Source organism: Siphateles boraxobius, unplaced genomic scaffold, assembly GCF_051911475.1.
Source record: "Siphateles boraxobius isolate OS27281-9 unplaced genomic scaffold, OSU_SipBor_1 13, whole genome shotgun sequence".
In the NCBI taxonomy this organism is placed as follows: Eukaryota; Metazoa; Chordata; class Actinopteri; order Cypriniformes; family Leuciscidae; genus Siphateles; species Siphateles boraxobius.
In genome coordinates, this window is record NW_027508733.1 from 6,383,087 (window position 1) to 6,409,267 (window position 26,181).

The 26,181-nt window shown below is 41.6% G+C and overlaps 1 protein-coding gene across 1 annotated transcript in view; it reads right to left on the reverse strand.

Annotated features, from left to right (window-relative positions):
• LOC143736301 (uncharacterized) overlaps positions 1-24,316 on the reverse strand; it is a 47,880-nt gene extending 23,564 nt beyond the window's left edge. Inside the window, exons 1-2 of the mRNA XM_077227043.1 lie at positions 23,979-24,316; positions 21,911-22,231 (exon numbers count right to left, since the gene is read on the reverse strand). Coding sequence (XP_077083158.1) covers positions 21,911-22,231; positions 23,979-24,210 — 553 coding nt within the window. The 5' untranslated portion in view covers positions 24,211-24,316. The remainder of the gene's footprint in view (positions 1-21,910; positions 22,232-23,978) is intronic.
• Positions 24,317-26,181: the final 1,865 nt, after the last annotated feature.

Consider the following 26,181-nt stretch of genomic DNA (forward strand, 5'->3'; position numbering starts at 1 on the left):
CTTTCTGAATGAAACACAGAAAACTCAAACAGGAGCTGTTTGCAACAAAGCCCTTAGGTTAAGAAAACTCTTAGTTCCCTATCGGTCAGTCACTACAACGTAGGTCATGACTGACCAATAGGAATCTCGCTAGAGAGGCCAATCTACTTCGAGTGAAACTAAAACAAGCCAATACACATTGGCGTGCAATCATTTGCATCAGCTGCGCGCCCTCGTTAGCGCGGGTATAAACGAGCAGCTGGTGCGATTGCACACTAGCTTTTTGCTCAACAGCGCGAGCGGTCTTTTTTCTCTTCTCTCTCTCTCTTCTTTGTTTGTTGTTTTAAAACTGAGCAAACAAAAAAGCTGTTTTCACGGCTGGTAAGGTGCGCGGTTAAAGCGCTCAACGGCCGTATTTACGGCTGGTAAGGTGCGCGATTAAAGCGCTCAACGGCCGTTTTTACGGCTGGTAAGACCAGCGAGAGAGAATCGCGCACAGACAGGTGCACATTCCTGTCTGTGTTCGCTGTGACCGTTCCCCTGCGTGCTTCAGCACCAAGGAGAGCAGTCTCTAAAAGAGCTTACACAGATAGTTTGCGTCTTTTTCAAGATGACATTCTATCTGTGTGTTTCTGGATGCGGTCGTTACCTGGGGTCGCGGGATGGTCACGATCGCTGCCTTGTGTGTCTGGGCCTCGAACACGCACAGGCAGCGTTCGTGGATGAGTCATGTACCCATTGTGGGAAGATGACCATCTCGGAGCTGAGGTCGAGACTCACGTTCCTGCAAAGGGGCGGAGTCCCCGTGCCTGCACCTCGTTCCAACCCCCCTTCGCGAGTGGCTTCGGGCAGTGACACGGGTGACCTGAGGATTACAGTGAGCGCGCTTCCTTCGGGGAACCAACCCCCTAGGAACCCTCACTCCTCTCATGCTCCGCAACCAGTTGAGCTGCCAACGGAACGTTCTGGACCGTCCTCGAGATGTGTACCGGTCGTTTCGTTCGGCGCTCCCTGCGACGACCAGATGTCGATCGCTGCATCGGAGGGTGGGTCAGACCTCTCCGCGGACGACGGCTCGGAGCCGCTGCCTCCTTCAGGTGTGCCAGCGGTGCCAGAGTCGGACCCGGAGATGATGGCCATGCTTTCCCGGGCTGCCAACAGGATCGGGCTCGTGTGGAACCCTCCACCGTGTCCCGAGCCCTCGAGGTTGGACGATTGGTATCTCGGGGTGGCGCGCGCTGGTTCTCAGCAACCCACCCCAGTGCCTTTCTTCCCGGAGGTGCATGAGGAGCTCACAGGGACGTGGACGGCACCTTTTACTGCCAGAAACCGTCTCGGTGGATCCTCCTCCCTCACCACCCTTGATGGCGGGGCAGCTAAGGGATACACGCGTATCCCGCCAGTGGAACGGGCCGTTGCTATGCAACTGTGCCCTAACTCCACTTGGCGTGGAGAACCGTGTCTTCCTTCCCGGGCTTGTAAGTACTCGTCGGACCTGACCGGCAAGGCTTACAAGGCCTGTGGGGAAGCTGCCTCTGCCATGCACGCCATGGCGTTGTTGCAGGTTCATCAGGCCAAGGCACTGAAGGACCTGCACGAGGGTGGTCATGATCCACAAGTTCTCCAAGAACTTCGTGCCGCAACTGACCTCGCGCTCCGTGCGACGAAGGTCACTGCGCGGTCATTGGGTCGTGCTATGTCCACACTGGTGGTCCAGGAACGCCACCTCTGGCAAAAGAGCAAACTCTCCCCTGTGCAGAGGATCTCTTTTCTCGGTATGGAGTTGGATTCGGTCGCCCAGACAGCGCGCCTCACAGAGCAGCGTGCTCAGTCGGTGCTGAACTGCTTGTACACGTTCAAGGGCAGGACAGCGGTCCCACTGAAACTCTTTCAGAGGCTCCTGGGGCATATGGCAGCAGCATCAGCGGTAACCCCGCTCGGCCTGCTACATATGAGACCGCTTCAGCACTGGCTTCACGGCCGAGTCCCGAGATGGGCGTGGCGTCATGGCACTCACCGGGTGGCAATCACACCGGCGTGCCGCCAGACCTTCAGCCCGTGGTCAGACCCCTCGTTCCTGCGGGCAGGAGTCCCCTTGGAACAGGTGTCCAGGCATGCTGTGGTATTCACAGATGCCTCTGCCACCGGCTGGGGTGCCACGTACAACGGGCATGCAGTGTCAGGGGTGTGGACGGACCCTCAACTGCGTTGGCACATCAACTGCCTCGAGTTGCTAGCAGTACATCTCGCCCTGACCCGCATGAAAAGACGGCTACAGGGCAGGGACGTGCTGGTCCGTACGGACAACACTGCGACCGTTGCGTACATCAACCGACAAGGTGGTCTACGCTCCCGTCGCATGTCGCAACTCGCCCGCCATCTCCTCCTCTGGAGTCAGAAGCATCTGAGGTCGCTTCGAGCCATGTATGTCCCCGGCTTGCTCAACCGTGTGGCCGACGAGCTATCATGTGCTATATATGTGCTCCCTGTCCACCCCCAGGCGGTTCAGCTGATCTGGAGAGAGTTCGGGGAGGCTCAGGTAGACCTGTTTGCCTCCTCAGAGACCTCCCACTGCCAGCTGTTTTACTCCCTGACCGAGGGAACACTCGGCACGGACGCACTGGCACACAGCTGGCCCCGGGGCCTTCGCAAATATGCGTTTCCCCCAGTGAGCCTACTTGCGCAGACACTGTGCAAAGTCAGGGAGGACGAGGAGCAGGTCCTTCTGGTGGCTCCCTATTGGCCCACCCGGACTTGGTTCCCAGAACTCATGCTCCTTGTGACAGTCCCTCCCTGGCCCATTCCTCTGAGGAAGGACCTTCTGACTCAGAGACGGGGCACCCTATGGCACCCGCGTACAGACCTCTGGAAACTCCATGTCTGGTCCCTGGACGGGACGCGGAGGTTTTAGGTGACTTACCCCCTGAGGTACTTAACACCATCACTTCAGCACGGGCGCCGTCCACGAGACGTGTTTACGCCCTGAAGTGGAACCTGTTCGTCAAGTGGTGTTCTTCTCGCCGAGAAGACCCCCGAAGATGTCCGATAGGGTCTGTGCTTTCCTTCTTGCAGCAGGGGTTGGAGCGTAGACTGTCTCCCTCCACCCTCAAAGTACATGCTGCCGCTATTTCAGCTTATCACGACCACATAGATGGCAAAGCAGTGGGAAAGCACGACCTGGTCGTCAGGTTTCTTAGGGGGGCGAGACAATTAAATCCTCCTCGACCCCCCTCCATACCCTCTTGGGATCTTTCCCTGGTGCTTCGAGCACTTCAGGATGTTCCCTTTGAGCCTCTGTAGTCAGTAGACTTAAAGCTTCTTTCCATGAAGACCTTGCTGCTGGTTGCACTGGCCTCTGTCAAGAGGGTAGGAGACCTGCACGCATTTTCGGTCGACGAATCGTGCCTAGAGTTCGGGCCGGGTGGCAGCCACGTGGTACTAAGACCCCGGCCTGGCTATGTGCCCAAGGTTCCTACCACTCCCTTCAAAGACCAGGTAGTGAACCTGCAAGCGCTGCCTTTGGAGGAGGTAGACCCAGCCCTGGCTTTGCTCTGTCCCGTTCGCGCTCTGCGTATGTACGTGGACAGAACTCAAAGCGTCAGGACCTCAGACCAGCTCTTTGTCTGTTACGGAGGCCAGCAGAAGGGAAAGGCTGTCTCCAAGCAGAGGATGGCCCACTGGATAGTGGATGCCATCGCCTTGGCTTACCAAGCACAAGGCGTGCCCTGCCCGCTCAGGTTGCATGCACACTCCACGAGAGGCGTTGCATCCTCCTGGGCGCTGGCACGTGGCTCCTCGCTAACAGATATCTGTAGAGCTGCGGGCTGGGCGACACCTAACACGTTCGCTAGATACTATAGCCTACGTGTAGAGCCGGTGTCCTCCCGTGTTCTCACCCTAGACGGGTAGAAGCACTGAGAAGTCTGGCTCTGTCGGCTTGCTGCACCCTACTGTGCACCCTTATTGCTCCAGAGTAAAACCTGTTGAGTCCTCCAAAACCCCTCGGCCCGGACTTGGCGGAGCGTCCGGCGCCAGGCCCTTATCCGCTGAATCCTTGAGAACCGGATCTGGGCTGGGTTCCATTTGTGTGACCCTACGGGGATCCCATATGTGTATATTCCACGGCTGCTCCTATCGGAAGCCCGTGTCTTTCCCTTGGGCTAAGTCACCCTTTATTTCATATGCAGTACAGCCTTCGGCTAGTCCATATGCATTTCCACATAACTCTTTGAAGAAGTGGCTTCCGCAGCGTTCCTTCCTAAACAGAAAGGGCACGCTTTCCCAGTGTTATCCAATATCTCACTGTATGGGTTATTACGGAACAACAGTGTCAGACTCACTCTGTGTAAGCCTCCGCCTATCGTCCTTCCAGGCAAGAAGGTGTAGAGGCTTGCACGGGGGCGCTGGATGGGGTGCAGCGGCTGTGGCGCTTTGGTAGGGATTCCTATTGGTCAGTCATGACCTACGTTGTAGTGACTGACCGATAGGGAACGTCTCGGTTACATATGGTAACCCTCGTTCCCTGAGGGAGGGAACGGAGACGTAGGTCCCGTCGCCACATCCGCTGCCGCCCGCCGGGGCGGCCAGCTTCTCAGGCTTGGCTCCTCAGCAAAAAACTAGTGTGCAATCGCACCAGCTGCTCGTTTATACCCGCGCTAACGAGGGCGCGCAGCTGATGCAAATGATTGCACGCCAATGTGTATTGGCTTGTTTTAGTTTCACTCGAAGTAGATTGGCCTCTCTAGCGAGATTCCTATTGGTCAGTCATGATCTACGTCTCCGTTCCCTCCCTCAGGGAACGAGGGTTACCATATGTAACCGAGACGTTATACGGTTAATGGAACCCTTAGTGAAACATGAGTTGTAAGAACAAAAAAATGGTGTATGAAAAATGGTGCAACAGCCATGGTGTCACGTTTCAATGTGTTTAAGTTCGGTTTTGTGATCTCGTTTTCCCCTGTCTTTGTGTTTTTGGTTTAGTCCTGTTATTAGTTCAGTTTTGTGATCTTGTTCACCCCTGTCTTTGTGATTTTGGTTTAGTCCTGTTAGTGTTTCCTGGTCTGTTTAATTAACAATTCCCTTCACCTGTGTTCTGTTATTTATCCGATTAGTCCCTGTTCATTTAAGCCCTGTGTTTGCCCTCAGTGTTTGTTGATCGTCGTCAATGTATGGTTGTGTTTCCTGAAGTCCTGAAATGTTTTCTCTTTTGGTTTTGATAGTTAAGTTTACGAATAAAGCATCTTCATTGAGCTCATTCTGTCCTCGTCTTCAGTCCCCTGCACAACCCTGACACATGGCAGTTTCCTTAAATTTGGTGTTCTTTTAGCTGTCAAACATCAAAATAAACGCATTACTGAAAAAAAAGGTTATGCACACAATGTATCCTGCAGCCTAGGGTGAAGTCAGAGAGTACATTGACAGTGACTAGGGACAAATATAATGTAATTTAGGCTAATTGAAATTCTTTGGAACGGCCAGATTTTTAGCAGCCTTGTATACGTTTTCTAATACAGGGTTCGTAGAGATACTGCAAAATGAAATTTTTTGACTTTTCAAGCTCTACTTTTTTGGTTTTCAAGGACTTCAATCATAGATATCACTAATCAAAACAATATCTTAATTATCTTTCAAATTTGAAAAATTAAACAGATAAATAAACATAACATATACCAATAAAACAAAGTGCAGCACATGCAAAGTATGCAATATATTGTCTTTCAATAACTCAAGCACTTTTCAAGTACCTCTTCATAAATATGGCTGTTTTCAAGGGTTTTTCAGGACTTAAATTTAAAAAAAGTCAAATTCAAGTGCTTCAAGCACTTTAAGCACCTTGTACAAAACCTGCTACTAGTTCTACATGTTTGGTCCTTTATCGGTTTCTGGTTTAAGTGGCAGACGCCAAAAGAGCGGCAGCTCTTTCAAAAGAGACTCACTTGAGGTAAAGAGAAGCAGTTTTGCCTAATGAAAATGGGCGAGTTAAATTCATACATCCATGTTCGACAGTCAATCAATAAACTTTTGCCACGAAATCACTTGCTTGCATGCATATTTTTTTATTAGAAATTATTAATTTAATATTTTATAATACTGAATAGGGGAAATTGTATTAGGCACAACCGAACTACATCTAAAAGCACCATCTATATGAAATGGGTAGCTGCAGCTCGGAGAAATGGACGTGTGGAAATAATTGAATATCAATTATTATTTTGTCAGTAGAACAAGATATTTTTGTTCAGTGATAACAGAGAAAAAAGATTGTAAAACTGTAAAACCATAGTCATATAGTAATGGTGTTCCCAAGTAATTGTATGAACTTCCGGGTAAAGCCATACCCACTTCCGGTTGTATCTTAATACAGATAGATACGAATAATTTTGAGGGTGCTACAAATACAAATATTGGCTCCACTACACGCCCCTAGTGCAAACACTCAGGAAACAATGTTTTAAGATTTAAGGTCATTTGTGTCTTTTAGGAAACTTTTTGCTTTTTTAATCTTGTCTTTAGTAATCTCCATAGGTAAAATATCGTAGTACAGCTACACAACTGTGTTTAGTTAAACATGTTTAAAAGTAAGCGGTCTTTATGTTCTGTTTATGAGATATGTAAAATCTATAGCAGCTGCTTTCCTATTGCTGTGTTTTGCCAGAAACTATCGTGTAATGCTTAGTATAAAACACTTAGGTAAATAAATTTTCCCCTTAGGGATGCACTCAATTAAGGTTTTTCATGCAACCGGGCCCTGATACACACTGAGATGTCAATCTGTAGTATTCAGTGTTTTGCAGACAGAGATTCAGAGCTCACAGTATCTCACCACCGATCATCTCGCAGTGTCCAGTTTCTCTCTCTTCAACTCTTACTTTGGTCATTTAGAATAAAAATACATATTTTTTAATTCTTTAAAGATTATTTTTGCACATTAAATCTCTTATTTACACTTTGTAAATCAGTATGTAATACTTGCCATTTTGTCTTGCTTTCCTTTTGCTAAGATCTCATGTGGTGACAGTAAATCTGAGTCATGAGCAGCAGAACACCAGCAACAGCAGCACATATTCCTGCTATAGCAGCAGAAGACAGACCTGAAACTGGAGCAGCTGAAGACAGACTAACATTATTACTAGAGATCAACTGATAATCAATTTCTTATAATCAACCAATACTTTTGACAGACATTTACATCTTTATTTTTTTCATTAGAAAGTTGTATATTGATTTATTTGATAAATGGAGGCATCTGTTGGGTTTTTGAGCAACATCAGGGTTCACACTAAAAATTACTTATATTGTGCATTTGCATTATTATTGCATTATTAAAGGTGCATTGCGCACCATTTCATGTTAAAAATACCCGTTTTTCTAACCCATACATTCATAAACAATTGCCTGATGGGCTGAATGAGCCCTTCTCTGATCACTGCGATTGCCTCTATAACCCTGTAGGGATTCGGGACGGAATCACTGGGCGTGACGTCAGGCGCGTTCGCGCTCACCTGGCTATGTCTGGCAGGTTTCTGTATTCGAGCGACAAAAGTAGAAGATGGATTCAAAGAGACCGGCTTGTAGTCCATTCCAAACCCCAACGCAAACTCACGTAAGACAAAGAAAACACACCTCTGGTTGTAGTTTCGCTTGTTGCCAGAGGGGGGCATAGCTCTGCAAAAACTCAGAAACTGGCGCTATGCACCTTTAACAACAGACTAATTGTAAAATTTGCAATGTGACATTATTTTGCTTCGATGTGCGTAAGGTAATCCACGCTGAACACATTTACTGGGGGGATTATTTCAAACTGTAGTCTACTACTGAAGTGAAAAGGCACTGAATTAATAAAATATTCTCACCAGTGACAGAAACATTGAATCTCTTAGTGATGCTGAATCTGCTGCTGTTGATCAGTAGTTTATATTCTCCAGAGTCTGTGTTTCTGGTGTTTGTGATGGTCAGAGATCCAGTCTGATGATCCAGCTTCAGTCTGTCTCTGAATCTCTTTTTACACTGAACATCTGTACAGATCTTACTCTGATCTCCAGTGATTTCAGCGATGAGAGTGTCGTTAAAATACCATGTAATCACATCACTTGTGTTTTTTATTACACCAGGATCAAAAGTAACAGATTCTCCCTCCTTCACTGACTTTCTCTTCACTTCATCTCGTTCAGCAGCAGAAACACCTGAAACACAAACCAACAGATGCTGGAGGATCTTTAAAGACACACAACATGAGAGAACTGTGCAATAAAACATGTTTTGACTTTCAGTTTGAAAAGCATCATTTATCAACATTCTGTGATTATGAATACATTTAAAGTTGAGTCACCTTTATTTATATCTACGCAATACAACATGTTACATTATAACCTCTGTATTTTGGATTGCTGGTGAAAAAAACAAAAACAAAGTGATGGATTTAAACAGATATTTTGAAGAATGTTGGTAATCAAACAGATGATGGACCCCATTGACTTCCATAGTATTTTTCCTATACTATAGAAAGTCAATGAGGTCCATCAACTGGTTACCAACGTTCTTTAAAATATATTCCATTGTGTTCAGCAGAAGAGAGAAATTCATACAGGTTTGAAACAACTTGAGACTGTGTAAATGACAGAATATGTATTTTTGGGTGATCAATTTCTTTAAATCTGTTTATCATATAAAGTGAAAAATGGACTAAAACACTCAATTAATTTGATCAACAATCTCTTTATGAACTTTTATAAGAGTCAAAGTGTCAGGTGTGAGCTGTCAATGGAGGGACTGAAATCGCTCAGATTTCATTCAAAATATTTTAATTTGTGTTGTGATGATGAACAAAATTCGTATTGGTTTGGAACAACATGAGGGGAAGTAATTAATGACAGAATTTTTGGGTGAACTGATAAGCAATAGTTACAGTAGTGTTTAGAGGTTATGTAAGATGTGTTACATTTCTGACAGTAGACCAATCACAACACACTGGGCCTGGCTGACCAATCAGAGCAGACTTTTTAGAAGGCAGGTTTAAATGAAACCAAAACTAAAATGTTCAGAGAGAGGGTGAAAACAGCTGTTGCAAAAATGTAAATGAAACCAAAACTAAAATGTTCAGAGAGAGGGTGAAAACAGCTGTTGCAAAAATGTAAATGAAACCAAAACTAAAATGTTCAGAGAGAGGGTGAAAACAGCTGTTGCAACAATGTAAATTATAAGGAAAATAATGAGTTTCTACAAGTAAACAGAAAAAATACCTCTGAATGTCAAAGCAAAATAATTCAATAAAACCATTTATGATGTGATTTAAATGTACAAGACTTGCTCTTAAACATAATGACTCACCATGAACAGAAACAATAAAAATACTCCCACTTATTTGTATTTATTTATATTGTGATACTGTCCACCAAATCAAGATACAATGATGAGTTTTACCAAACGTTTTTAGTCATGCTGTTTTAATCTCCCACATAAATAACATGTTTCAATCACGCCTGACAAGACTGATAGGCCACTATGACGTCGTTCTTTTTATCGTCGACAAAAAGCGATTGTGACAAATATTTCTATTATGATCAGGGGGAAAAACACACAGCAAAATACAATCGATAAATGCATTTCTGTCGTATTTAATATTAGAGCTGATACAAAACATACACTTTTGCTTTTGGACGAGGTGAATGCTGTAACATAGCCTACTGCTTAAATGTAATAATGGTCACGTAAAACACACTGCAAAATACAAATTGTAAACGAGACATATAAAACCTAAATGTCTTACCACGGACGATTAAACCCCAGAGCAAGACGAGCAACCGAGAGGGAACCTTCATCTTCACCACTTTCCCCAAACAACAATCAATGCAGATTTTGATACACAACATCAACGCTTTTTGTTGGGCATTTTCGAGGGCTAAAAGTCAATACGAAACTTATGAGTTCGACATCGGCTGCAGGAGGAGCCTGAAGGCTGATTTTGACATGTTTATTGAAGTTTATTGAAAAGATTTCTGGTACAGGATACAATCCTTTATTCCAGACTCTAAAACATTATATATATATATATATATATATATATATATATATATATATATATATATATATATATATATATATATATATATATATATATATATATATATATATATATATATAATTCACATTTTAACATTTTATAAAAACCCATTAAATTTCATAATTGAAGAAATTTCTAACAATCATAACTAAATTACATAAATTAATTACATTAGTTAATAACAAGCTTTATGCTTTATGCTTAAGCTTAATGGCACACTCCGGACTTGTGGACTTTCTCAGAGTCCACGCTTTGGAGATGTCATGTAGTGCAGACCTATAGGGCCCTTGGCGCGAGTCCACGAGGGCGCATGAGAGGTATTTTTGGGACAGACTCGATCGTCACGCCAGAAATAACGGTCTGGTTGTTGGAAAGGAGAAATCCCTTTTTTTGCGCTCCAACGTCTTATCTCCATGTCAACTACAGCCTAATTTTACAGTTCTATATTTTGATATTGTGCATGCCACCCGGGCATTAGACAATAGATACATCATGCTTATTTAAATGATGTATACAGTTGTACATAATAATACATAATGTTCCATTTGAACTAAGATTACAATTTTAACACATAATGAACATGTGCATGAGTTTCAGATGAATTTACAGGTTTCAATATTCATACATGTTTACATATGACTAGGGGCCTGTTTCAGAAAGGAGGTTCAACCAACTCTGAGTTAAAACTTGAACTCTGAGTTGACTTACCTTGAGATGGGAAACTCTGAGTTTTCGGTTACAGAACAGCTGAAATGAGTAAGTTCAATCAACTCTGAGTTGACATACTCTGAGTTAAGCGCGTGCACCACAACTATAAAAAGCCATTATCAATGGAGCACAGATATTATGAGTCACCATGAGAACAGCGCCAGACAAAAAGAGGTCTTCATATTTCTCACCAGTACGAACATTATTACTGTAATTTTACAGTATTAGACCTTTAATACTGTAATTTAATTAAAGGGATTACTCTTAATTCTTCTGTGATTTAAAGTAAAATCTGATGTAATTGCATTAGACTATAGAAAAATTATGTATATTTAACATATATTTTTAAAAGGTATATTTTTTATGTAACCTTCTCCCTCTACACACTTTTCAAGTCAATTCAAGAATAATTCAAGCAATTGTATATTGTTTATTCGAACGCAATAAAAGTGCAGTCTCTTGTCTCTCCTTGTATTGTTCAAGTGGTTGAGGTTTATATGGGATTTAGTAGTAATAAGTAGACTAATACTTTCTAAAGATTGCCATTATTACATTAATCTAATTACATTAGAAGATGTCATTTAGTAACTTACCCAACTGTTATAATATCAGAGGTGAAACTGGAAGAACAGTATGTTTTTCAACCTAATTTTAATTTTCATGTAGGTGTAATCCTTCAGGTATTAAAAGAACATGGCAGCAGCTGAAAATTAAATATAAAAACATAATTCAATCAGGTAAGGCTTGAGCATGTCATGGGTGTAGGCTACCTGACTTTACATTTGACATATTAAATAACTAAATAGCATCCAGTGTCTAGCAGTGCAGCAGCATTTTTGGCTAAGGGAATTCCTGGAGGGACTTCAGAGCCAGTCACTGCCGAAGATCCAAGGGCCTTCATAAAATGTAAGAGGTTTACATGTTTATAGGCTATTTTTGATATTTCCATTTATTTTACTTTGGGTTGGGTTTTTTGTTGGTCTCAACAGATTCTGATGGTAATATCTGTCTTTTGGAGCCTCCTGTCCCAACAGAACCCCAGGCAGTTGTAAGTTGCCAACTCAATACACCAGTGACCAGATTATGACAAATAGTGTTGTAAAGTTGATAAATTAATAAAGTGTCTGTAAATAATCTTTACAGGACGATGAGAATATATAGTTTCTGCTGCCACAGAGAGGCCTATCTGTAGGTAATGTTAATACTATGTGTCTAGACATCAAACAATCTACATTCAGATTTGTTCACATTTTTATGTGGATAATCTAAGTTTAAATCTAAGTATAAACGGGTATTCTTATCTCTCCCCCCGCCCCCAGAGTGTGGAAGAACAGTAGGAGGAAGGTCCATCAACTTCTGGTGCACAAATGAACACAGTTCAGTGATTTACAGTAAATGCCACAGTTTAATTATATAGAATTTGTTCAGAACTACATGATGTAACTCTAATCTACTACTGTATTTTCAGTTGCCAGTTAAGGAGTTATATAGACTTCATCTTATTAAAAAAATAGAAAAAAACTGCAGTAAAAATAGCAATATTTTATTTATTAATAAAAGATTAATTTTATTAATAAAAATGTACTGAAAGAATGAATGAGGTGTTTAAACACACTTCCTCTTTAAAAAAGGGGAGGAGACCAATAGAAACTCAGGGTTTACCGAAGAAAACCTGCTCCCGACCAGGTTAGGTTCACAGAGTAAGTTACCATGGTAACTGACTCTGAGTATAAGTTACCTCTCTTTCAGAAAAAGGCTTGACTTACTCTGCTTTCTCAGGTTTAACATACCTCCCATTCTGAAACAGAAAACCCAGAGATTCCCTCATTTCAGGGTTAACATACTCAGAGTTTTCACTTAACCTCCTTTCTGAAACAGGCCCCTGTAGGCCTACATATTGCTATTTTGTTCAGTACCACATGAGCTCATATTTATTTTAATATCAACTATCTAAAAAGTGTGCATCATGACACCTACATGAACACTTTCCATTTGGTTCGGTTGTATGAATGTAAGTAATTCTCTTAAAAAGCTAACCCATGCTCAGTAAAATGAAATGGTCACTGAAAATCTTCAAAAGTAGTTGCTCTGTAGGAATTCTAACAATTATCTGTATATATCTAGTGCAAAACATAGCTGCAATCTCATCTATATGACTTTTTTTATTTCTTTATTTCTTCACAAATGTGGTTCCCTTTCGAAGGGAACTCAACAATACGTCATCGGCGCTATGGGGGGATGCCTCAGGCGTGACAGGTGTCTGAAATCACTATCAAATCACGTCAATCACATTGACCGGCGACAGCCCGTGAATCATTAGAGTAATGATTAACATGCGACCTGGAAGTATATAAGGGCGCCTTGCAACATGACAAATCATCTCATCGTCTTCAGGGACTGTTTTTTTGAAACGCTATTCAAGTATACGGAAAGGTAAGAGAAAGATGAAACGCACAGCTAAGGCAGATTGTTTTCGTTAGTGTGCTGACCCGTGTCCGAGGTTTCTGACACCGGCCGACACACACGAGCTATGCGTTTTTTGCTTGGGTGAAGAGCACTCACGGGAGGTTGTCGAGGGAGCCCTCTGTGCGAACTGCGAGCGTTTTTCTCTTAAAACGCTCCGCTCTCGTCTGGCCCTCTTCTCGAGTGAAGGGGGTTCAGTGTCTGGACCTCATGGTGCGGGTCCCGCTCGTGCCGAGGGCCGAGCGGCGACTTACATCATGGGGCTCCCAGATGGAGCTCGTCGATCGCCTCGAGAGGGCTGTAAACCTCTCAGATGATTTGACGGCTGACGAGGGCGAACTGCAGGTCGATGGGAAAGATTACTCACCGACTGTACCTGCAGTTGATGCTCTTCAGGACGCGCAGGAGATGGCTGAGGAGGTTTATAATCAGGTAGATCCTGAACCTCCTCAGCCATCCTGCCCCGTGTATGCAGAGCTGGTGGATGTGATGGAGCGCACCGCCGACAGGCTGCAGCTGCCTTGGCAGCGCGCTAGAGGAGAGACCGCTCGCGGTAGGCTCGACGATCGGTTTCTCCCCGGCCATACACCACCAGCTCAGGTGAGCCTTCCATTCCTTCCTGATCTTCATATGGAGATCGAGAGGGCATGGAAGAACCCATATTCTGCCCGTATCCACCGACATCAGTGGGCCAGTTCGCTGATGTTGAGGGGATCGGAGAGCATGGGTACGTGTCAATGCCGCCCATTGACGAGACGTTCACGAACTATCTCGTGTCTGGGCGGGCAGCGACACTGGAAGCTCCAACCCTGCCATCCAAACCGCTGGAGACAACGGCTCGTTTGAATGGCAGAGCATACACGGCAGCAGGTCAGGCCGGTGCTGCACTGCACATCATGGCAGTGTTACAGGCATACCAGGCCGACCTGCTGGGGGATCTCGACCAGGGGGCAGGGATGTCCCCTGAGGCGGTGGCTGAGCTGCGCCGCACCACAGATCTGGCTCTCCGGACTACCAAGAAAACCGCTGCCGCGATCGGACGGTCGATTGCGGCGATGGTGGCCACGGAGAGGCATCTGTGGTTAAATCTAGCTGACATCGGGGAGAAAGAAAAAGCCTTTCTCCTCGATTCGCCGGTTTCGCCTTCCGAACTCTTCGGCACCTCAGTAGAGGCGGTGGTGGGGAAGTTCAGGGAGGCGAAGGCGCGCTCAGTAGCATTCAAAACTTGTATTCCGCTGAGATTCGCGTCCGTACCCCGGCAAGCGGGAGGGCCTGGCCCTTCACGGTCTGAGGACCGTAGGCAGGGCCAACGAGCCAGTGTCGCCTCTCGTGCGCCCCCTCTCTCAAGGAGCAGGTCGCAGAGAAGGCGTGACTCCCGCAACAGGAGAGATCTGAGGGAGGTTATCCAGCGCAAACGTACACAGCGTCGGTGATGGATAACCTCCCCGGAGGGTCATGACATCTGCCCTCTCCTCTCTCCTGACCCACAGGCGTTCATTACATCAGGCCTGGGGATGGGCCTATGATGAGAACTATGTTCTGACGGCCCACCTAGGCTTGGTTTTTGGAAACGCCTCTTTCAGGCTTGTGAAGTGGCGGATCCCAGGTTCTTAAAAGAACTATCTGGCGGGTCTTTACTTCGCACGCCGCAGGTGAGCTGACCGGTCTTTTGAAGAGTATTTTTTGTGATTAAAAAATAAAATGTTTCTCTTTACAGACCGCGTTCCCTGTATAGAGTAATGGGGTCATGTCAAAGTACTAAGGTAAGAGAACTTTATTGGATTATTAGGGCCCTGAAGTTCCCTGTTAGATGGCCAGAACGGTAACTGTGTTAGCCTTCGGGCTGCTAGGCCACCTTAGGGTAGAGTAGTTGGTCTCTCTCTTTTAGAAGTTTTTACTTAGAGTGTTGACTGATGCTAGTGCTTCAGTTAGATCTTATGTGCGGCCCACGGGGCCGTTTTGACTTCTCTGAGTGTTTCGCCCCTTGAGCTCTGTTTGGGTTCTCAGTAGGCTGAGCGATTTTGCAGCCCTTTGTATGGAATAATACAGACTATATTCTTTAGTGGCTGTGGCTCCTCTGAGCCCTCAGATAGATCTATGCTTGCAGGCTGGTCCTCACCAGTGCCGCCTCTGTAGCTGGCCTAGGCTGTCCCTGGGATATTGAGGCGCTCTGCTTAGTTTAGCATTTCTTCCTCTGACTCTTCACTTTGTGAATGTATGTTTCTAGCATCCCTGTATAACAGCCTCCTCCCATGGGAGTCGTTAGGCCATGGCCCACCCCCTTCTCTGCATTCTGGGGCGACTAGAGTAATGCAGCTTGGTGCAGAGGTTGGTTTGCCTCAAATAGTGGAAGGCCTCAATCAGGCCTCCGTGGTATTTCTGTCTTTTTTGAGCAGGGTTAGGTCGTCTTTCGCTTCACTAAGAAGACGGGGTTTGTCTGCCCGACCCTGCCGTGCAGAACTGGCATACGGATTAGGCCGCCAGTATAGGCTTTACTTACCTCGCTGAGCTACTGCTCGAGTGCTGGGTTGTAGGTGGTGGCTTTTAGGTCAAGCCCCACTCACCTAGGTTGGGCACAGTTACATTTCTGTCACCCCTAGAGCCGCTGGCAGGCCCGCACCCTGGTAACCTCAGGGTGAAGTGTGAGTATTCCCCTGTGATACAGGGTAGGTCTGAGCACTTCACTCCCAGTTCTGTATTTTCCTACCTCGCACCACTATGGCTAGGGTCGAGTATGAAGTAAGCCTTCACTTCTTCTTTTGTCGAAGTACACTCCCCTGAAGCCAGAGCATTGCCCTGAGCTGACGCCCATGCATAGATGGTAGGCCCCTGACTAACTGGGGCCTCCGTTTAGGCAGAGTGGCGTATGCTTGTACTCCCCTTGTTTTAAGGGTGCTAGCTTTCTTGCAGAGTACACTGCCATGGGCGATGTGGTTAGGCACCTGGATGCTGTAGGCGCTGTGTGAACAGCTTATCTGCCAATGAAGGCTGCGCCATTGAGTAGTAGGCCTCAGCAGGCCTCCTTGATTGGGCAGCCCCCAAGAGGGCGCTGTAGGCCAGCTCACTACACGTGGTTGGCCTTGGTGGTACGGGCAGTTGACTCACTGATGGGTAGTAGGCCTTAAACAGGCCTCCTCGGAGGTGAGTCCCAACATTGTGGGACATACCTATAGCGCTACTGAAAGCCCAATAGTAAATTATGCTTGTGTAGTATGGTTCCCAACAGTGTATGTTAGCATAATATGACTTGCTATCAGCTAGTAGGCCCGACCAGGCCTCCTGCTAGGCGAGTCCCCAGCTGGCTGGCTGGCCTTAGCAGGCCACCTTGCACTATCACCCGGACTCCGGGCTCATAGCTACCAGTGGTTATCAGTTAGTAGGCCACCCAGGCCTCCCTGAAGGTGAGCTCCCCACGTACTGTGATTTCCAGGTAGTAAGCCTCACCAGGCCTCCCTGAAGGTGAGTTCTCCACATACTGTGGTTATCAGGTTGTGGGCCTAACCCGGCCGCCCTGAAGGTGAATTTCCACTTACGTTGGTTATCAGGTAGTAGGCCTCTCTGGGCCTCCCTGAATGTGAGCTCCCAAATGTTGTAGCTGTCAGGTAGTAGGCCTCACCAGGCCTCCCTGAAGGTGAGTTCCCACATGCTGTGATATCGTATTGTCGTATTGTCTAGTTCCCTGTTCTCAGGGAACATAGGTTACAGTCGTAACCTGAGACATTTTATCGGTTGGGTGGACAAAAAGTTTCTGCATGAAAATGTGGCAATTAAGGTAAGTTTGGTTGATGTTAGTTGTGTGTATATCAGGAGACAGTAGTGTGTCTCAAATGAATTAAGATCCTCCAAAAAATATGTGATATGTGAGGAATTATTTTCTCAAAAATAAACGTTAAATCTCCGGATGTTGATAGTAAATGAGCTCAATTATCTCGGTATAATATTGGAATCAAATCTCAGTTTTAAAAAACATGTAAAGAAAATGGTGAGAAATATTAAACATAATATGGCAAACTTAAGACAAATTGGACAATGTCTTTCTTTTGTAAAAGAAAGTAGCTTTGTAGCTAAGGCTCTTATGCATGCTGCAATCTTTTCTCATGTCTTACTGTTTGACATGTTTGGGTCAAGCTGGTGAAACTGTTATTAAACCCTTAAAATCTCTATATAAACAGACATTAAACATTTTAGATAAAAAAACTAACCATTTTCATTCTTGTAAGATCATAGAGAAACATCATTTTTTAAACTTTGACAATTTTAGACTGTATTCAAGTTTGTGAGGGGTTCATAAAATCCTAAACGGTCTGGCTCCGTCTGTATTACGTGACTTTATTCATCTTCGCTGTGAAACCTCTGTGAGATCTACCAGACGCTCACTTATGAATAATTGTCTGGTTCCCTTTCGTCATTCTGCATTTGGACTATCATCTTTCGCAGTGAAAGCCACTAATCAGTGGAATGCCCTACCAGAGGACATAAAAGGGTGTAAAGCTCATGGTCTTTTTAAATTGAAGTTAAAATCTTTTTTAAAATTGAACCAATTATGTAACCAATGAGATTGTTGTAGTTAAATTGATTGACTGATATATTTTTTTTGTTTTTTTTTTATGACCCTGACAGTATGTGTGTAATCTGTGTATGTATGTATTTATTGTATGTGAACATAGGTATTGTCTGTGTAATGTTATTTTAGCGTTGACCTGCCTGGGGGACTACGGATGAAAAATAGCCTTTGGCCAAATCCGGTACAATACATGAAATGGAAATTTTATGTAGAAAATTGTGCACGGTCCCTTTATAAATAAATAAAAGTAAAAGTAAAAAAATAAATAAAAAAAAAAAAACTATGAAACATATATAATACTATAAATGAATGGTGTAAATGTAGAAAGACACCTTTTGCCCACACAATGATGAAATTACAAGCTTTTACAGTAGGAGCTAATTGACCAAGTTAACCTTTCATCCAATATAATATAGCCTACATGCTATATATAAAGCTTTTAAAATTACATTTGATTAGACATTTAACAGTTGAACCGCTTGTTAGCTTGAGTAATAGTTAAAGATTGAGTGTTGATCTCTAAAATCATGACAATTTCACAGATTTCAGCAGTTATCAGACCGTTTTAATGGCATCCATCACATGAACAGAGATCTTTCAAGTTAATGTCCATTCATAGAAAATGTGTTTTTTAAAAGTTTAAGGCACTTTTTTTCTTGGCTAATGCAACATTTATAAAAGAAAAGAAAAAATACATATCTTTATATATATATAAGTGCATGTGATCATTTCCATCACATAGGGACATATTCTACAATACAAACACATCAAGGAAACATAATTACATGAAAAAAACACACAACCAAAAATGAAAGAACTGAAACAGACAAAATGGAGGTAAATAGAGGGAGAATGCTACAGCATTCTTTACCTCGAACGCCCCACAGGTCTCCATCATCCTCACATCAAATACAAGAACTTCACTGTAAAAAACTAATCAGCAATACTTACAAAAGGCAGAATGATGCATTTTATAATTTATTTTTTGTAACAAAGAAAATGTACAATTTTCAACAGTGAAAACATAACAATAATGTTTTTAGATGCATGAACACTGTTCAGAGGCTTGTGCAGCAGCCATTAACAGTAGTGGAATATAATATTTTATATTACATTACAAAGACATCTGTAGCTGCTTCCATTCACAGTACACAGTATCTTTCAGTGCAGTTTGTAAAGGTTCACTTCCTGAGATTCAGAGTCAAGGACACAATGATAATATTTCATGGATCAACTCTTGCTGGATTTGAACGGCCTTTTTTTACCACAAAACTTTGTTAACCAAACATTCAAGCATCAGCGTGGAGTGTGAAATGTTTAATATCAAGTATTCCCAGTAAAAAATATACCAGTTTAGAGTTAACAAAGCTGGTTGAACAAGGGAGGTTTGTTGGTTAAATGAGTTGTTCAGCATCAAAACTCGAAATACTGTGTTTTCAGCAATGAGGTTTCTCTGTCCCAGCAAACTAAATATGTTCTAATCTAAGTTATGAAAACATTTTTTTATACATATTCTCATAATATTAAAAATGTTTGAAAATGTCCAGTGTTTTCAAAAATCTTTAAAAAAAAATTTTTTTCTTGATTATTTGAATGTTGAAGACTGTTCTGTACCATTTTATCATTCAACATAAGAATGTTACTTTTGGATTTTCTCTGAACATTCCTAAACAAATAGCAACATTAAAAAAACAAAAAAAATGTTAGACAAACATCAAACTAAATCATTTCAGAAAACCAAAATGTTTCATTAACACTGTATAACATTTTTTGTGCTAACATTTGGAGAACAATCATTCCATTCCTGTAACTGACCCTGAGAGAACCTTTCAAGAACATTAGCTGAGTTCTGGGATTAACATTCGCTGATAGTTTAGCCTAGATGACTGCTAAAATTGTAAACATTTAACATTATCAGGCATACTACAGTGTCAATAGTACAGACTAAATTGTCTTAAAATAGTCTGTGAAGAGCACTCGCACCTTGCAATATGCAATTTTTAGGCCATTTACATGCACCCAAATGATCTGTTAGTAATCAGACTGATGGCTCAGATTGATTGACAAGCCTTCCTGTAAACACCTCAATCAAGCCATTTCCATCAGACTGAAAATATCATAATGGATGAAACATTTAAAGCTTAACTATCTTCTCAGCTTTTAAAATATGCATGTTTATGTCTTGCATGCTTCTTATGAACTGGTGATGGATGAGAATGAATATTTAGTAAACCTTAGCTCTTCTGCTTTTCTTCTTTTTTTTTTTGGTTTGTTAAGGCAAACACAGGAATCATACTTGAGGCAGCTCCGGCGATTATCTTCGCAACTTTCTCCTGTTCTGAAAACACATGTGCTGCAGTTTTGTTCTGAAAACACATCAAGGACCCTTTGCACATTTCCACGGTCTCAGAAAATTCCAACAGAGGAAAATAATATGGTAACCTGACACAATTTTTTGCCTAATTTTCTCATTTCTCTTCAAGTTCATTTTTAGTGACACTATTAATATAATAATGTTACTCTGGAAACTAATAATCAACTCATCAGTGCAGTCTCATTCTCTTAATGGGGCGACCCATTAGCAACACCCTCCTGTGGACTGCCAGTGTGATTAAGGGCTGTTTCTTCTGTGACATCCTCCTCCTGAAAGGAAGAAGCAGATTCACAGAAGGTAAAACAAATGTTCAGGATTTATGATTCAGTCACACACACAAATTAAAGGGTTTTTCTCTCTGATGTTTAGTGAATGTAAAGACCCCGTTCTTCTTTCGAGCAGCACTCTCTTGTGCCTTAATGTGTGCAGAAATAATTTAATAATCAATTATTATTTTGTCAGTAAGACAAGCATTTTTTTTTCAGTGATAACTACAAAGAATAAATAAATACAATTCAGATATGAATAATTTTGAGGGCGATACAGATACAGATGTTTGCTCCGCTGCACACCCTTAGTGCAAACACTCAGAAAACAATGTGTTAGGATTTTAGGTCATTTGTGTCTTTGAGGACACTTTGTGCTTGGTGTCTTTAGTAATCTCCATAAGTAAATATTGCAGTCCAGCCATACAACTGTGGTGAGTTAAACATGTTTAAAAGTAAGCGGTCGGTTATGTTCCGTTTATGGGAGATGCTTCAGAGATGCTGACGGCCAAAGTTTATTGGAGAGGTCAAAACTGATCGCAACCGCTTCCCTATTGTTGTGTTTTGCCAGAAGCTATTGTGAAATGCTTAATATAAACACTTAGGTAAAGAAATTACTTGGGTTTTCATGCATACACTGAACACAGTCAAACCAAAATTTATTCAGACACCTTGCTATCCTAACTTACACAAATGAGCTAAAGTGTCCTGCACACAGTAGTAAAAAAAAAAAAAAAAAATATATATATATATATATATATATATATATATAGAAAATTATGTATGGTGTCTAAACACTTTTTGGTTTGACTGTACTCACGGATCTGATAGTAAATTCACAGTGTTTTGCAACAGATTCAGAGCTCACAGTATCTCACCTGAGGAGGATCATCTCGCTGTGTCTCGTTTCCTGTTTGAACAATAACAACAAACTCTTACTTTGGTCAATTAGAATAAAAATACATACTTTTGGGAATTTTGGAAAAGATTCTTTTTGCACATTACATCTCATATTTATATTTTGTACAAGCAAGTGTATGTAATAGGATACTTGCCTTTTTGTTTTGATCTGTAGAGATAGTAAATCACAGCAATAGCAGCCGCAAGCAGAATAACAGCAACACATATTCCTATTCTAGCAGCACGTATTCCTCCTACAGAAGCTGGAGACGGACCTGAATCTGGAGGAGCTAAAGACAGACACACATTATTACTAGAGATCGACTGATAATCAACTCTACCAATACTCCTGACCGACATTTACACCTTTCTACTTTCAGAATTAAGTTGTATGATACTGTATAAGTATATTTCATTATGATTGTATAAAATTGTATGATTTATTTGATAAATGGCGGCATCTGGTGGGTTTTTGAACAACTGCAGCTAAATCAGCAGTTCACAAAAAAAAAAAAACATTTACTGGGGGGATTATTTCAAACTATTTTCTAAAACTACTTAAGTGAAAAGGCACTAAATTACTAAGCTATTCTTACCAGTGACAGAAACACTGAAGCTCTTAATGATACTGAATCTGCTGTTGTTGATCAGTAGTTTATATTCTCCAGAGTCTGTGTTTGTGATGTTCATTATGATCAGAGATCCAGTCTGATGATCCAGCTTCAGTCTGTCTCTGAATCTCTCTTTACACTGAACATCTGTACAGATCTTACTCTGATCTCCAGTGATTTCAGCGATGAGAGTGTCTTTAAAATACCATCTCTTCACATCATTTGGTTTTCTTCTTAAACCAGGATCTAAAGTGACATATTCTCCATCCTTTCTCTTCACTTCTTCTCGTTCAGGCGCAGAAACACCTGAAACACAAACCAACAGATGCTGGAGGATCTTTAAGAAACACAACATGAGGGAACTGTGCAATAAAACATGCTTTGACTTTCAGCATAATTTATACACATTCTGTGATTATGAATACATTTAAAGTTGAGTCACCTTTATTTATATCTACACAATACAATATTTTTGCATCATAATCTCTGTATTTTGGATTGCTGAACTGAAAAAAAAAAAAAACGGCTAGATTTAAAGGATCATGAACCCCCAAAACACATTTTTTGAGATGTGTACAGATATGAACAGGCTGCTCATCGCTGAAAACACTAAAAGCACTCATACATTTTATCAATAAGTGGAAAATGGTTATTTTTGCGTTTTTCTGGGCAATTACGTTCTTCTGGGTTAAAAAAGCCAAGTGGAAGCAATGTCATGGAATGAAGCGCAGTAGTATGTTCCTGCACAACCAGAGGCTGCAGTTTCACGACCCCAGTTCTGGGACCGCAGTTTCAGAACCCTAGTTTTTTGTGACAATCGCCACCTACAGAACTGGATGATATAGCGGCGGATGCAGTTTCAGGACCGCAGTTCAAGGGTCCAGGTGGTTTAGTTTGTCCATAGTATCAAGATTCAAATATCTTAAGTCTTGTTAGACAAAAAACAAAAAAAAACAAAAAAACTATTTTTGGGACCTTATGTGAATTATTTTAACAAATTATGGAATAGAAAAGCTCCTGCAGCAGGTGGAATTAGAGAAACAAGTAGCATCAAGCTAACGTTACAATTTAACAGATTAATATTACACTTTTACTTAAAGCTCACTTTAAACCACCATTGAGTATTTGTACCATATTCACGGTCGCGGTTTAAAATGGTTTTAAGAAATGAATGTCACTGCAAACCAGTTTTATCGTAAACAGTGGTCAAATATTGAATATCGAAGTCTTAAATCTTTCTAATGATGTTCAGTTTTTGTAGATCCAGTTCGGTAGGTGGCGATGTCACAAAGAACTAGGGTCCTAAAACTGCAGCGCTGTGTTCAACAACGCTTCTAACGGGGATAATGTAGTTCATATACGGACAAGAGCAAGCGTGTTTCAAGGTTTATGGACATATTTCATACACTCTAGCGCTCATACACTCTAAACATGAACCAGCACTGCGTATGCGCACGTTGTATTCAAATTAAATATGTGCAAATAAGGACAATGATACACTTCGTCTGATCATGAACACAATGACACGATGGATTATTCTGATACACAGAAGACAATAATGTAGACCGACAATTCTAAGAACAACACAAGACAAAAAAAGGAACCAAGCCTTTATTCTTTCTGTGTTAAACTGACACATCATTTGTACAGAGACTGTAGTGCTCGTAAATGTATGAATATACGGTTATATGGTTCATGACACTAAGATAAGCTAGAGTAGTGTTCACAGCGCCTCATGAAGTCTCCGTGGCTGATACTCGTTGGTTATGGTAAGAGCCTTTACATTTTTTGACACATGCTCTAAGCGGTAGACCAATCACAACACACTGGGGCCAGCTGACCAATCAGAGCAGACTACGCATTTTGGAAGGCAAACCGAAACTACAACAGAGCATACGGAGAGAGGGTGAAAACAGGTGTTGTTATGAGAAAAATACAGGTGTATAGTTTCTACAGGTAAACAGCAAAAATACCTCATAATGTCAATGAAAAATACACTCATTTATGATGCAATTTAAATGTACAAGACTTGCTTTTAAACATAATGACTCACCATGAACAGTAATATTGAAGGTCTTTTCTCTGTCGCTGCTGCCAGTGCTGATCCTCAGTTGATAAACTCCAGAGTCTGTGTTTCTGGTGTTCATGATGGTCAGAGATCCAGTCTGATGATCCAGCTTCAGTCTGTCTCTGAATCTCTCAGTGCCTTTATTACATTGAACATCTGTATATATCTTACTCTGATCTCTATTGATTTGAGCGATGCGAGTGTCATTATATACCATCTAATTCTGTCTTGTTGGTTTGTTTGAACACCAGTGTATAAAGTGACTGAATCTCCCTCCATCAATGACACTGACACTTCATCTGTATCATCAGCACCAGACACACCTGAGGAAGAAATGAACAGTTCATTATGAGCTGAACAACATTATGCAACAGGAAAGTGCTGTGGAAATGTTTATCTATAGAATAAAGATTGCGAGTAAAGCAATTCATCTGGATTCATGATGTAACATGCAATCAAACAGCAGAATAACATCATTGATTTACACACTCACTCAGACAAACATACATGCAGCACACATCTGATATTTCTCCCTCCTACCTATGTGCATTCACATCACCAAGTGTTTTTTTTATTTTTTCTCAGAAACATGGCTACATATTAAAGTTACTGATGATGAACTATTAATTCTCTTGAGAAGCACAATTAATGTATTATTTTGGGTGATTTTAATTGGTTGGATCATTCCTCTGTTAATGATATACATTTATTTGGTAGTTTAAATCTTACTCTGTTGATCAATGAGCCTACCAGAGTTGACTATCTTTCTTCATCTTTGCTGAATTGGATACTTGTTATTAATCCTGAAAGGATAATCACATTTGATGTAATGTCACATTGTTTAAGTGATCAGTGATAGATATTTAGTTTTAATTTTCCAGACACAATATAAGACTGAGACAGTGTAAATATATGAATGCAGATGATTTTATTCAAGACCTAATTGATTTAGGTTTCAGTTAATTCCCTTTGTTGAGCATGCATTGAGTTTTTTTTTTTTTCCATTCTGAGGTTATAAATGTTATTAATAAACATGCTCATTTAAAGACTATTAGAGTCAAAGGCAGACATTTACCTTGGATCAGTTCTAATCTTATCAAACTTCTTAAGCCAAGGGATAAAGCACTGACCAAATACGGTTACTCAGGGAAAAATCAGTTACACTGATTGGGAAAACTATAGATATGTGAGGAATTTATGCAAGTTAGAAACATGGAATACAAAAGCTTTTTATTATAAAGATTGTTTCTCTCAGGATTTCCACAACCCTTAACAGTTTAGGAATCAGTTGAGCAATCTTTAGAACAAACCCAATAAAAGCTCGATAAAAATACTACATTTAATAATGAAAGTATTTCTGATCCTTTACTCATTTCTCAGCTTTTAATCAGCATTTCTCTTCTATCTGTGGTTCTCAGTGCTCTGATTTCTATTGTACTATTGGTTCTTTTAATTCCACTATATCAAATGGTTAATTTTCCTTTAAGAAGTTTATGCCTGTCAACGTCTACTATGCTATTTGTGATCTAAAAACAAATAATAGTGCTGGTCCTGATGGTTTGGAAGCTACATTTGTCAAATTGGCTGCTCATGTATTAATGTATTTTATTTGTAGATTCATTTAATTTGTAATATTCCACTTGTTCCGTTCCCTTTATATGGAAATGTGCAAGAGTTACTCCTTTGTTCAAAGATGGAGACTCATCTGATGTAAATAATTATCCAATTTCTACTATTTGTTCTATTGCAAAAAAAAATCAAACATAATAATATGTAAACTTATTTTTAATCAATTATCACTATTTTAATTTATTAAATATTCTGTAGCCTCGAAAGTGCGAAAGAGCGCTCACTTTACAATCTTTATAAAGCTGTCATCTCACTGATGCCCGCAAATTATATGCAATATAATTACCCAACTATAAGTGCAACTATAATGTAAAAAGCATTGAAATATATTTTTACTTCCCATCAGATATTATTTTCCTTTCCAAACATAGTATTCGGGTTTTGGGCAACATCCCTAACGACAACACTACAATTCACTGAAGTCTTGTCTTCTTTTAGTTACATATGTCTTTGGGTGGGAATTATGCTAATATTTCACATTGAGTCTTAGACGTTTGAGGAAATAATATCTGGACTTTGATCAAGGCGTTTTAAGCAGGTCTAGTATTCTCTAGATAGA